Here is a 14,376-nt window from a genome sequence, read left to right as displayed (position 1 = left end):
CTTCTAGCACCGGGTAGGTGGGGGCGGGGTGAGTTCTGGAAGGGTAGGGAGGGGGCGGCTAGTCTCAGTGCCTAAGGCTTCCGTTCTCTGCTCAGCCGTGAGGGTTTAAACCACCGTTTTCAGCCTTCTTCCCTCAGTCTTTTCTCCGAGGTCTCTGCCGTGAGCGTTGGGTTCAGCCATGTTATATGCTGCCCCCTCAGCCCTGTGGGCCATAAGCGGAGCCCTAGCAGTCCGAGTTCTTCCCTCTCCTGCAGCTGTGGTAGTTCCGGGATGCAGGGAGCTCTGAGCACTGAGCTAGGTCTGTGTCCTGTGCCCGCGCGGCTCCATCTCCGCACTTCTCCCTTCCCTCCTTCTCCGCTCGCGCTATTTGCCCACCTTTAGGTAAATTCAGTGGTGGGCCTCTTCGTCTTGCCTGTCTGCTGTGCAGGGAGTCCTTTGTGGAGTTACTGTTGTTCGATTAGTTGTGAATTCCAGGTGAGCTTTACAGAGGATCACCTCACGCTGCCATTTTGATGACGTCACTCACCAGTGCTAGTTTTAGCAGTGCTGTCAGCACGAGTACCGGTTTCAGTGGTGCACCTACCACCAACTCTGTCTTGGTGGTGTGTTCAGCACCAGTGCTGACTTCAGTGGGGCACTTAGCACCGCTATTGACTTTGGCAGTTCTCCTAGCAGCAGCATAGTGTTTGGTGGCACTCCCAGTACCAGCCTCTGGTTTGGCAGTGTGTCTAGCACCAACCTATGCTTTAGTGGCCCTCTTAGCACCAGCTCCTGCTTTAGTGGAACTACCAGTGCCAGTTTTGGTGATGGACCCAGCACCAGTGTGGGTTTTAGCTTTAGCAGTGGGTTAAGTACCAGCACTGGATTTGGTGGCAGACTGAACACCAGTGCTGGCTTCAGTGGTGGACTGAGCACCAGTGCTGGCTTTGGTGGCAGACTGATCTCCAGCGATGGCTTTGGTGGTGGACTGGGCACCAATGCTGGTTTTGGCAGCACACTTGGCACCAGTGCTGGCTTTAGTGGTAGCCTCAGTATCAGTGATGGCTTTGGCGGTGGGCCTAATACCAACTTCGACGGAAGACTGAGTACCATCATTGGCTTTGGTAGTGGTTCCAACACCAGCATTGGTTTACTGGCAAACTCAGCACCAGCACTGGCTTCAATGGTGGACCCAGTTCTATTGTGGGCTTCAGTGGTGGACTGTGCACCAGTGCTGGCTTCAGTGGTGGACTGAGCCGTGGTGCTGGCTTTGGCAGTGGACTGAGCAACAGTGCTGGCTTTGGTGGTGGAGCCACCAGCCTTGGTGCCTGTAGCTTCTCCTATGGCTAGTGAGGTTACAGGTAATTGCAGCATTTCCACAGCCAAGGCCCATGGGGATGGATATAAGAGCTGGGAGATGTTATAAGAAACCCCGAATTGGGAGGGCAGGGTGGGGAAATGAGGACAATGAAGGAAGTATGAGAAAACAGTATATTTGGTGCTAAAATATGTTCCTGTTTGGTATTTTGTTTTCAGGTTTATTTCCCATGTTTTCAGATACCACTAGAATTGCAGCAGTCCTTCCCGTGGATCCAAGGTACCTCCTTGGAATCTTTGTCCACACAGCAGACTAAGCAGATTCTACAAATCAGCTGAAGGTAGCATGCTATGAAATATCCAGTTGCTAATCCGGCTTTATTGTTTGCTTTTTTTTTTATGTGCTGTCATATTTTACTATCAAAGTTACATTAAATTTACAAAATTAATCGGAGTGTTTTTCTTTTATTGTGTGTAGTTTGTTGTGAGTGACATTTTGGGTTCATGGAAGAGCTAGAGATCAGCATAGCTCTTCTGGGAAGGTGGGCTCCAGCTTTAGGCTACAAGGCAAGTGTGACTTCAGTGGGATAGAGACCTGGGGAAGCATGGCAGACAAGCAGATAATAGCGTGAACAAAGATAAGGAAAGGGAAAGCCTGGAACAGAAGGCAGAAAGTGAGGGTTCTGGAAAGTATGTATAAAATCATTTTGAGATGTTTGTGTAAGAATAGAGGGATAAGGAGGTAGGTAGAGGTGGACACAGGAACAAGGGAGGGTTTTATTGGGATAGGAGAGAGACCTGAGCATGTTGCATAGACTGGGAGCAAAAGCCAATAGAAAAGGACAGAACATAGATAAGGAATAGTCAGGAATTGACTGAAGTAGCTCATCGCTGAGAAAGTGGGATGGGATAGAGTACCAGAAAAAAGAGTGTGCGCCTCACTTTGAACAGGATTTAAGGATGGCTGTGGAAGCATATAAATGTAGATTTCCTTCAATCAGTGGTCAGAAACCCTGTAGTAGATTCCAACAAAAAAAGGCAATGTCGATTATTCAAGGTTTGGGTCTTGCTGGTGGTTGTGATAGAAGGACAAAGGAACAAAGGCAGAGAGTGTATGAGTCTGTCTTTTCAACACTGGGTTGCTGGTAACTGCCCAGAAATACTACATGCATGCATACTGTGTGGGAGGCACGCTGCTAGGTATCCTGTGGATGACACAGAAAGTTGTAAGGAGAAGGTGTCAGCAGTAAGATAGTGGGATGCTTGTATTTAAGAAGTTACAGTAGGGAGAAGTCTAAATGATGCCAACATCCATGGAGCGGGTGATCAGTGAAATTGATGGGGCCAGGAGACTTGGAGGCCAAGGTATTATTTGGATTATTTATATGGACAGTGATATCACTCAGGATGGCAGCAAGAGATGGTGAAGAGAGGAGCACTGTTGTCCAAGTACAGCTTCTTCTCGGAGTATAGGTATGATGGTGTCATGCTCCCAGCCATGCTGCCCACTAAAAAACAAGGCCCATAGGCAGTCACAGAGAACTATCTCCCCCCTCACTTTTAGAGGTGCTACCCCAAAACCCTTCCTTTCAGAAAACGCTCACCAAAGCCACACCCCACAGCAACAGAGCCACTTCACAGGGTCAGGATCTTGATCCTGTGGGAGAAGCCTCACAATGACTTACTCTCCCCCTTTATAGGCAATAAAAGAAGTTTTTATTGATAAGTGAATAAAAATTAAGAAAAATAGTTTCATCCAGAGCTAGATAGCTCCTTGGTTGTAGCTTGAAGTCAAGACCTGCTTTGGAGCTGCTGAGGACTTCTTCACTGGAAACAGAGATTTCCCAGTAAGGCCAAGTCCAAAGTTTTCTTAGGGTAGGAGAAGAGCAAGGATAGCTGTTCTTAAAGGTGGAAGACAGTGAGGAAAGAGGCAGTTTGACCTTCTGGGAAGGACTCAGTAGTGGGCAGGGACGGTGTCCAGGGCTTCCTCAGGTTCTCGGGTGATGTCCACATTCTGAGAGGAGATAGCCCAGGATTGATATAAAGAAGACAGCAGTGTGGAGCCCCAGCCCCTCCCCTATCTGTTGTCCTCACTGCCAGGCTCCCCTGCTTCAGCCAGGCCTGGATCCTGACCTTTTCTCAGGCAAGCCTGGGGGAATCTCAGCCAGAGGGCTTTTGGCAGCAGTTGCTCTAGCCCCACATCTTTGTGGTGCCTCCAATGCTGTGGTTCCAGTATTCCTGGGTGCTGGTTATTCTACGTGATGGTGTGAAACACCCAAGCTCTGAGACACTGGCGTGGCTTTTCTGTGGGGACAGGTGCTTTTGCCATGTGCCAGCTTAGGCCATGGAGTCCCTCACCTACCTCAGGCTTCTCCCGGTGTGTGTTCACAGCCTCCACGTTCAGGTAGATGGACTCCACTTTGCAGCCTCAAAAAGAACAACCCATCCATCCATAAACCCCCCAGGAAAGCACAGGTCTTCCCTAAGCTGTCATTCCCTTCCCCACCCATCACCACCCACACCCCCAGTGCCATGCTGTGTGCAGTTGTGACTGCCCTGTACTGAGGGGAATTTAGACCAGCTCTGATATGTGTGGAGGAAAACAGGCCTAAGAAGCAGCCAATGGGATGTCCTCCCAGATCTTCCTCTAATAGTCTCAGCATTCTCTGAGCCTCAGTTGTTCAACTGTCAATGGGAAGGAGATAAAAGGAGATGATCTCTGTGTCCTCCCTCAAATCTTGTGGACAGCAATCTAATATATATAATAATGATGGAGCTCTGCAGATCCTCAGAGCTGTGTCAGATGGTGAAATGCTGGAAGAGTCCTGGGCCACTGCCTTGGGACCATCAGTCCCAGGTAAAGTTTATTTAGAGGACAATGGTTACGGGTGTGGAAGGTCACAAGGGAGTTCTGGGGAGCCTGAAGAAGGAGGGGGATGGTATCACTGGGGCCTGGGGCTGGGAGAGGAAGCCCAATGCCTGTGAAAACTCCCTTAGTTCCATCCCTGTGGATGGCACTCTACTCTGGGCTTCAGTACACCGTCTGCCATGTTCACACCCCAGAAGAGATTTCAGTCTGTCTCTTCCCTGTTCACAGCTAACTAATGCCCCAAGAGTCTAAACTGCCCAGGCTGGTCTTTGACATTTTTCTTTAATCTGGCCTCTATGTATACTTATTCTGGTCCCCTTTGTGGACCCTCCCCTCCTTCTACAGTTTGGTGCTCTATGCACTGTGCTTTGGTAGAGACAGAGAAAGTTGGGGCCAGGCCCTAGTTTAGAGTCCATCCTAGTCCTTGCCCTTCTCATCTTGCTACCACCAGTCCTGCTTCCACCACTACATCTAACTACCTATCCAAGGAACCTCTCCCAGGACTCTGCTGGGCAAATGGTAGACACTAGAGGCATGCTCATGGCCTCTGTGTGCCTTTCCCCAGATGAAGGTGGGGGCTCTCACCGTAAGCCACAGGTGTGAGTTTGAGCACAGTGTGCAAAGGGCACTTGAGATATGGCAGCTCATCTGGAAAGGAGGAGAAAGCAGCCGTCAGAGACAGGGTGCTGGGAAGGTCACCAAGTCCCCAGGCCTGCAGGTTTAGAGCACTCTCCCCTGTCCACACCCCTTCCCCAGGAAGGGCCTCCCCAGGATCCCACTCCCCCGCACCCTGCAGGGGGCAGTGCTGAGAGCAGGGTGGTCAGAGAGGAAGAGAGCAGAGAGGAGGCAGGAGGGCCCTAGGGAATGCAGACAGACTGTGGGTCCCCCAGGAGGGTCGGGCTGGCCACCTTGGAGGTGGCCTACCTCCTCACTCACAGTGCAACCATGACACCAAGGCAGGCCTTCCTCCTGCCGCAGCCTCGGGCCTTCCACAGGCTCACCCACCACACAGGCCCACGGTACACCTCAGCAAGTGTTTTCTGACACCCTGCTGAGCGCCAGGGCCCTTGGTTGAGGAGTGCACGCACCTGGGCAGCCCCCACAGCTTTCTCCCCACCCGGGCCTGCACCTTCTGACTCCTCTCACTCTTGTTGATGGACGAGCGTTCCTCGATTCACTTGTTTCTAGTTATTGACTACTATGCATTAAGTTTTCTGAATATTCACTTATCATTTCTTGTATGGGCCTAGGTCTTATTTACCAGACAGCCCTGAGGGGAGGGGATGATCAGGTACATTCCAGGGATGAGGAAAGTGAGGCTCTGAGAGGGAAGACACTCGCCCTAAGGCACACAGCTAGGAAGTGGCAGCACTGGGCCTTGAACCCAGAACCCTCTGAGTTCAAATGTGTGCTCTGCCCACTGCAGTCTGCTGCCACCGCCTTCGAGGGGCTCACAGGGCCCTGGGGGCAACACCCCCACTTCTCACCACTCTCTGATGACATCTACCTTCCTGCCCACCCAGGCTGCTCATACTGCTCCCCATCTCCCTTCACTGAGCTAGAACCCCAGGGGCTTCCCACCCCTGAGTTTCATCCTAGTCTTTAAGGGGCCTGCCAGGGCCAAGGCCCCTGAGATATCTATTTTGGTGATTTCCTGGGCTTCCATCCTGCTCTTCCTCATTTTTGTCACCATCACTGTCAGGCCCTGGGCCTGGCACTTTGGTGCACTATCTCCTTCCAACCTCACTGATACTCTGTGGGGGGTTACTGTTCTCCCTGGTACTCATGACTAAAGAGACTCAGAGAAGGGAACCCACTTGTCTGAGGTCTCTGACCCAGCTCTGCCACCACCTTCACAAATGACCTTGGCCCCACCTTTTCTCTGTCTGGCCTTTAGAATTCCCATCTCTCAGGCACAGGATTGGACTAGATGTACTCTGAGGGTGCCCCAGCTCTGAGATATGCATTCTTAGTCGCATAATTTCTCTGGGCCTCAGTTTCCTCACCTGAATAATGGGGGTAGGAGCCTGCCCCAGCCCTGCCTGACACAGCTCCCAGCTGTGAGCAGCTGGTGTGGTCTGTGCACGAAAGCAGGTAGGAAATAGGTAAAGCAGTGTGCAAACAGGACATGCACGTGCTGCCTACACACTCCATGTGTGTCTGAGAGGGCAGGGCACCTGGAATGCATCTGGGATCGACATTCCTCCCTGCCCCCCTGAGCCCCGTGACCTTGGGCCAGTCAGTTCACCTCTCAGAGCCTCCATTTCCTCACCTGCACAGTTGGGTCACAGTGCCCGCCTTACAGCACCAAGCAGTGGAGATGTGGACGGTGTCAGAAATCTAGCAACACAAGGACCCCCATTCCAACCCTTGTCACCTTTTTCCAGAGAGGAGATTGAGGACCTGGCAGAGGAAATGACTTCTCCAATGTCAAGTTCTCAAGTGCCCCGGGTTTCAATTCTGCATGACTCCATCTTACAAGTGCCTTTGATTTTGAAACTAGCAAGGTAGAAATGATACAAATCTGCAGGACATTGCACACTTCAAATACGACTTTGCACTGTCCTCACACACCCTCACAGTATTCCGGAGATGCCATCACTTCAGCATCCACGTCAGAAATGGATTCTCACACCCGAAGGTGACACAACTCTCCCTTGCCAGGCCACCTGCCCTAGTTTGCAATTAAGTGTATGTAGTCAGTGTATACATATAATTACAATGTCTGGATATTTTTTAAAGAAATAATCATTTAAAAAAATTAAAGTGAAAACATCACTATCATGAGGAAATCATCTCTACAGCAGACAGAAACCTGTAATAAGGATCATGAGGCCACAAAAGGTCCATTACCACCTGATGACAGCATGCTTCAGAGAAATACTGGCTCAGCATTTCCAGGTTGAGGCAGACTGTTAAGGTTGGCTTTGAAAATGTTAGCTCAGAATGATAGTAATACTAATAATAGCAGCTAACATGTATATAGCCCATGCTATGTGTCATATGTTGATTTCTTTAAACTTCATTATTCTCCCCACATTACAGATGAGGAAACTGAAGCCAAAGAGGTTAAAGTAATTTGCCAAAGCTAGCACATGACAGAGCAGGAACTTGAGATCAGGCTCTTTGATCTAGATACCGTACTCTTAACTACTAAGATATAAACCACCAATTGCTGGTGTCAGGTTCTCAAACGTGATTTTTTTCCAGCTCCCCTTGCCAGGAACAGAGAGGAGAGTGGTACCTGAGCTCTTATCCAGGAAGTAGGCCAGGAGGCACCGCATGACAGCCTGGTGGCAGATCACCAGTACATTTTCCTGCCGTTCTAGCTCCATTATAACTGGCTCCAGACGCTGAACCAGATCCTCATAGGACTGAAAATAAGAGAAATACTTGGGTAAGAAAGGGAGATGAGGTACATTTGCCCAGAGAAGAGGAACTCTAGACTAGGAATCAGGAAAACTTGGTTGTGGTGTCAGTTAATTGTTGATCCAGCATCATGACCTTAGGCAACTCACTTTCTTCTTAGGGTCTTAGTTTCTCATCTATGAAATGGGAAGGCAATTAATATATTTGATTAGATATTAATAATAATAAAAAAACTTCCCACTACAAAAATTCCTAGAAAAGTGAGATAAAAGGAATGCCTGCACTGCTGATCTTTCAAGAAAATAAAGGACACATTTTAAATACAGGGATCCAAAATGAAGAAAAACTTGGAAAAAAGAGTGATAAGTGAATGTAGAAGCCACAACTGCCCTGGGGGAATTTGCCTTTCATGTTATCCAAGAGGCTTGAGTTTTTAAAACCTTGTAGATACAGGAGACAAAGGCTTAGGTGTGCACAAGGTAGGGAGTTGGGACTGAAATTCTCAAATAAACCGGAGACCCTCAAAGGGCTACATCCTCAGTAAAGTACAAACTAGAAAAAAATGTGTATATAGGGAAAGGGAAACAATAAGAACATGTATCTGTCTTTGCTTGACTCTTAGTAGAGAAAAATTAGGAAATACCTCCTATAAGAATGTATAACCACAAGTCTACCCTCAGGTGGGTTAATGGTTCAGAATTACACTATCCATATGTTTCAGAAAATGCTAAGCTGAGAGTTTAATAAAAAGTGATTTCAAATTGTTAACTCCTAGGAGTATTTGGAAGAAGCAAATGGAAATTTTCTCTGGATTCCCTCAACTCAGACTGCATGGGATTCCCACAGATAATTTTTTGCTAAACTAAAGTTCACATAACACATGAGGGAAATAAGGTATCATGGGTGAAAATAAGCAGAAACAACAAAAGGAGAGACTTACAAACTATGATTAAGGATCCAAAATATAAAACAAATATACTTGACATTTTTAAAGAAATAAACGATGGAATAAAAAAAGTAAAGAAGAAACAAGATGCTACCAAATATGTGATGTAGATTTGAAAAATATCTAAATAGGATTTCTAGAAACAAAAAGTATATTCATTATAGCTGTTACAATTCCATTGACTCTATTTCCTATGCTGTACTCCACATCCTGTGAATATATATATATAAAATTATAGTTGACATTCAATATTATTCAGCTTCAGCTTCAGGTGTACAGCACAGTGGTCAGGCAGAGGGGTAGTAGATTTGGGAAGGAAGGTTATCACTTTGTGAAGGGTGTAAATGTCTAACTATTAGATTATGTTGTACACCTGAAACTAATAAAATAAGTATATTCATCAAAACTGAAAACTCAATGGCTGAAGTAAACAGTAGTTTAGATAAAACTTAAGAAATAGGGATTTGGAAGATAGAACTGAAGAAATTACTCAAAATGCAGCAAAGAAATTCAAAACAAGAAGAATAAGGTAGGAGACATAAAGAATAGAGACAAAACTAACACAAATCTAATTGTATTTACATGAGAAGATAATAGAGAGAATGTGAGAGAGGAATAGTTAAAGATATAATGTCTAATAGTTTTCTAAAATTGATGAAGAATACCAATCCTCAAATTCAGGAGTCCAACTAACCCCAAGCAAGATAAAAGAAAAGAAATTAATATTTAGACATATCAGAGTGAAACTTAAAAGCAATAAGACACAAAGATCTTAAAAACAGCCAGCAAGAAAAGAAATATCAATTAGACTTATGGGAGATTTCCACACTAGAAGCCACACTAGAAGTCAGAAGACAGTGGGGGGTAATCTCTTCAAAATGCTGACAGAAAACAACCATCAACTTAGAGTTTTATACCCAAAGTATCATCTAGGACTGAGCACCCCCCGCCAAGATATTTTTAAACTAAAAAAAGGTGAACTTACTACCAACAGATCCTCCCTAAAGAAATTTCTAAAGGAAGATGGAAATTGAACCCAGAAGGAAAACTTGAGATGCGAGGAGAAAAATTGATCAAAGGAATTTAAATAAACACTGACTATACAATAAGTTTAATAATAACAATAAGAATTCATTTGGGGATTAAGACACAAGGTTGGACTAAAATATGAAGCAATAATAAACATGTAAGATGGAGAGGGAGTGGCCAAAATTTTTAAAGTTCTTATTTTGATTTACAAGGAAGGTGGAAATGTAGATTTTAGATTTTGTTAATCATGCATATTAAAATGTTAAGAAAAACCTAAAAGAATAGAAACAGATTATATAACTCAAATATAGATGTAAAAACTACCAATTCTGAAGAAGGGAGGAAAAAGTGAAAAACATAAACTAAACATAGAGAGCTCAAAAAAGAGAATAGAAATAAGCTGAAATAAATCAGTAATTACAATAAAAGTTAATGTACCAAACCCACCATTTGAAAAACATATTTTCAGTTTGTATTAAAAATAACAAAAGCCAACTATATACTGTTTATAACAGATACAAAATAAAAATACAAAGAGAAGTTGAAAGTAAATGAGTAGATAAATATGAACTGGGCAAATACTAACCAGAAGAAATCTTATGTAGCTATATTAATATTAAATAAAATACACTTTTGGGCAAAATGCATTATTAAGGAAAAAAAAGCTTTGCTCACTATGTAATAATAAAACGTACAATTCACTAAGAAGAAATAATTGTTTTAAATTTCTATGCCTCTAATAACATAGCCTTAAAATATATAAAGGAAAATGAGGGCAAACTCAGACTGACTTTATAACATCATTTCTGAGGATGAAGATAAAAATGTGAAAATGCTTTGTAACACAGGGTATCTATTGTTTTATCTTCCTTGATGTCCAGCTTTTCTGATAACTGTTTCCAGGAATTTGTATCAGAAGTGGAGTATCACTAATAAATACTCTAAAATGTAGAACTAGCTAAATGGAGGCTGGGTTGAAAGCAATGAGGATTCACCTCCTATGGGAATAGGAAACTGATGATCTGGTTCATATGGTTCAAAGGAAGTTGGTTAAACTATTAGCCATTGTCCCTCAGACTCCAACCCCCTGCCCAGACAGGCTGGCACTATAGGCAATTTGACAATGAAACGTCATAAAATTAGAGTATGTTGAACTATTTCAAGGGCCTTTAATAAAAGGATACCAGAGGCAAGGTCTAGGATAAAGTGAGTGCTCCTGAAAGCAGAGAGGAAACAAAGCAGATAAGTATGTAGGTTTTAAAGAAGAGGAAGCAGGATATCCGGTCAAGATGGCGGAATAGGTAAACACTGTGCTAGCCTCCTCTCAGGACCACATCAAAATTGCAACTAAACTACAGAACAACCATCATTCAGAATCACCTGAAGTCTAGCTGAACAGAAGTCCTACAGCTAAGGACATACAGAAGAAGCCACCTCAAGACTGGTAGGAGGAGTGTAGATGAGGAATGGACTGGTCCCACCCTCAGGTGTGGCAGTCAAAAATTGGTAGGGATGCCTCAGCTGCAGAGATCCCCCGGAGGAGTGAGGAACCCAGCCCCACAACAGGCTCCCCAGCCCAGTGCTCCAGTGCTGGGAAGAGTCCTCAACTTCTGGCTGTGCAAACCAGCGGAGATTGTGGCTGAGTGAGATGGAGGCTGCTGGATTCACAGGTGTTCCTCATAAAGGGCCTGCACACAAACTCATTTGCTGGTGGACTCACTTGCTGTGAGCTCCAGTGCTGGGGAAGCAGCTTGAAAGGTGCCAGGGACACACAGGGAGGAACTTAATTGTGTAGTTTCAGGGCGATGACTAGAGGGGCAGATTTTTCCTAAACAGAAGTGCTGGCAGAAGCCATTATTTCCTTGTTGAGCTCTGCTGCCTCCTGGCTTGTAGATGCAAGGGGACACCATATCTGAGATTCCATCAACCTGGCTCACACTGTTCACCCCCCCCAGTGATTCCCTGAGGCCCCACTCCACTCAACATGCAGACCCACCCAAGCCACTTCCAGTGGCATTTCCTTACCAATGACCTGTCTTGGCTCATGCTGCAGACTTTCTTAAAATCTCTCATAGGTCCACAAAACCCAACCAAGCAGCACGTGGCCTCTGCATGCCCCATACCTCTTGCTCAGTACCCCAAGCCTAGAACTAGTGGCACCTGACCACGATTCAAGGTTGGCCTCTCCCAGGCACCTGCAAGCCAAGCGCAGGTGGCTGCCAACTGCAGGTTCCTCTGTGACTCATATCAGGTGGCCCCAGGCAGGGCACAAGCTGTGGAGAGGACCCTCCCAGGAGGCCCCGGGGCTGGCACACGTGTGGGCTGGCCTCAGACACAGCTGTAGCACCACCGAGCTGCATCTGCAAGGGACTCACCCAAAGGGCAGACTGGGAAGGCACCAGAACCCTGCTAAAGTGAATACTGCTCCATAGGGTCAGCTTGTGCACAACAGCTCCTCCACTGTAGTCACAGCTGGTCCTCACAATCAATCAGCCTGAGACTCAATCCCTCCCTTTGACATGGAAACAGCAACCAAGGCTCAACTACAACAGGAGGGCACACACAAATGACACAAGGGACATACCTGGAGCACCATGCTCAGGTGACCAAGGAGACTGGGCCATTGGGCCCCATTCGACACCTACTACATAAGGCCACTCTACCAAGGCCAGGAGACATAGCAGCTCTACCTAATACATACAAACAAATACAGGGAGGCAGCCAAAATGGGGAGACAAAGAAAAATATTCCAAATGAAAGAACAGAACAAAGCTCCAGAAAAACAAACAAATCCAAAAAAAACACACCTCAATGCAATAAAGACAAGCAATCTGCCAAATGCAGAGTTCAAAACACTGGTTATAAGGCTGCTCAATGAACTTAGGGGAAGAATAGATAAACTTGGTGTGAACTTCAACAGAGAAATAGGAAACATAAATATGCAGATAGAAAATATAAAAAAGAGATGACATAATAGAAATGGCAGCTTGAGGAGAGCCTCTTGAAAATTCCCCTGGAATTTACAACAAATTGAACAACTATAATTCCACAAAGAACTCCCTGCACAGCAGAAAGGCAAGACAAAGAGATGTACAACTGAAATCATCTAAATGTGGACAAATTGGGCGAGTGGGGGAACTGGGAAGCGCGAAGTGCGGAGATGCTGACCACAGGGGCACAGGACACAAACCAGGCTCGGAGCTCCCTGTATTCTGGAGCTTCTGCAGTCATGGATGAGGAAAGAATTCGGACTGCTAATGCTCCCCTTATGGCCCACAGTCCCGCCTGAGGAGTCAGCATATAATACAGCTGAACCCAACACTAATGGAAGAGACCTTGGAGCAAAGACCAAGGGAAGAAGAGTGAAAATGGAGGTTTGTGCACTCACTGCAAAGCAGAGGAAAGAAGGTTTAGGCAAAGAGCCTAGCAGACCCCTCCCACCCTCCTAGAGCTCGCCCCACCCCCCACGTACCCACTGCTAGGTAGGGAAAGGTAGCAGTGTCAGATCAAAAGAACAGAACATTTGCAGTTCTGAGAACTGTGGCCCATAGCCACGGACTCGCAGCCCAACTAGTTTTGGTGAAGGGCAGGGAGCCCTTGGTGCAGGACGGGTTGGGCTGGTGATCGGCACCATTGCTCACAGCAACCTCTCACAACCCACCCTACCCCCACACCCACCTATCTGGGAGGATGCCTGCAGGGGTAAACAGAGCCACTGCAACACACAGGCCCTGAATCTGGTGCAGGGAGAGCTTCAAAACTTCAGAAGCTTTACACATCCCCCAATGGAGGCAGTGCCCTGAGACCCAGGTATCCTACTCACAGAGGAGAAGCCCACCTTCCAGGGAATCCCCGCATTGTGTGAGAAGCTGGAACAGTGTAGAGAAAATATAACACTACAGTGTAAGAGAGAATTAAAGGCTGCAGTTGGAAAGAAAATAAAACATTTTACCAACACCTAATGGAAAGCAAAGGAAAGGTCTCTTCCTACCAAACTGTTGTAGAACCCATTCCTGTAGATGCCTAGGAAGAGAAATAATAATTCACTACTTGCCATGAATAACCAAGGTAACAAGATAGCTTGGAAAGAAAATGAAAGGTCTCCAGAAAATGAACTTAAAGACATGAAAATATGTGACTTAAATGACAGAGAATTCAAGACTGCAGTTCTGAAGAAACTCAATGAGATGCAAGAAAACACAGACAGACAGCTTAAAGAACTCAGAAACACAATCAAAGAACAAGATGAACAGCTTACCAAAGAGGTTGAAATTTTAAAAAAGAACTAAATAGTATTTCTGGAAATTAAGAACTTAAGAAAAGAAATGAAGAATGAAATAGCCAGCTCAGGTAATAGAGCTGACCAGATGGCAGAAAGAATCAGTGACATAGAAGATAGAAATCTGGAAATGACTCAGATTGAAGAAGAGAGAGACTTGAGACTTAAAAGAAATGAAAGAACTCTACAAAAACATTCTGACTCCATCAAAAAGAACAATATAAGAATAATAGGGCCCGCACGGTGGCTCAGGCAGTTGGAGCTCCATGCTCCTAACTCCGAAGGCTGTCGGTTCGATTCCCACATGGGCCAGTGGGCTCTCAACCACAAGGCTGTTGGTTCAACTCCTTGAATCCCACAAGGGATGGTGGGCTCCGCCCCCTGCAACTAAGATTGAACACGGCACCTTGAGCTGAGCTGCCTCCGGGATGGCTCAGTTGGTTGGAGCATGGGCTCTCAACCACAAGGTTGCCAGTTTGATTCCTTGAATCCCACAAGGGATGGTGGGCTGCGCTCCCTGCAACTAGCAAGGGCAACTGGACCTGGAGCTGACTAAGCTGCACCCTCCACAACAAGTCTGAAAGGACA

At 46.0% G+C, this 14,376-nt stretch overlaps 1 protein-coding gene across 6 annotated transcripts in view; it reads right to left on the bottom strand.

Annotated features, from left to right (window-relative positions):
• Positions 1–1,679: 1,679 nt before the first annotated feature.
• Positions 1,680–14,376, bottom strand: part of PFKFB1 (6-phosphofructo-2-kinase/fructose-2,6-biphosphatase 1) — a 91,769-nt gene continuing 79,072 nt past the window's right edge. Inside the window, exons 10-13 of one of the 6 annotated variants that reach the window (XM_033102999.1) lie at positions 7,410–7,539; positions 4,751–4,813; positions 3,659–3,723; positions 1,680–3,310 (exon numbers count right to left, since the gene is read on the bottom strand). In XM_033102999.1, the coding sequence (XP_032958890.1) occupies positions 3,251–3,310; positions 3,659–3,723; positions 4,751–4,813; positions 7,410–7,539 (318 nt within the window). In that variant the 3' untranslated portion in view covers positions 1,680–3,250. The remainder of the gene's footprint in view (positions 3,311–3,658; positions 3,724–4,750; positions 4,814–7,409; positions 7,540–14,376) is intronic. The other 5 variants (XM_033103007.1, XM_033103015.1, XM_033102989.1 and 2 more) reach the window with 5 other exon arrangements.

Source organism: Rhinolophus ferrumequinum, chromosome X (genome assembly GCF_004115265.2).
Source record: "Rhinolophus ferrumequinum isolate MPI-CBG mRhiFer1 chromosome X, mRhiFer1_v1.p, whole genome shotgun sequence".
Lineage (NCBI taxonomy): Eukaryota > Metazoa > Chordata > Mammalia > Chiroptera > Rhinolophidae > Rhinolophus > Rhinolophus ferrumequinum.
This window is presented reverse-complemented; position numbering and strand designations above follow the sequence as displayed.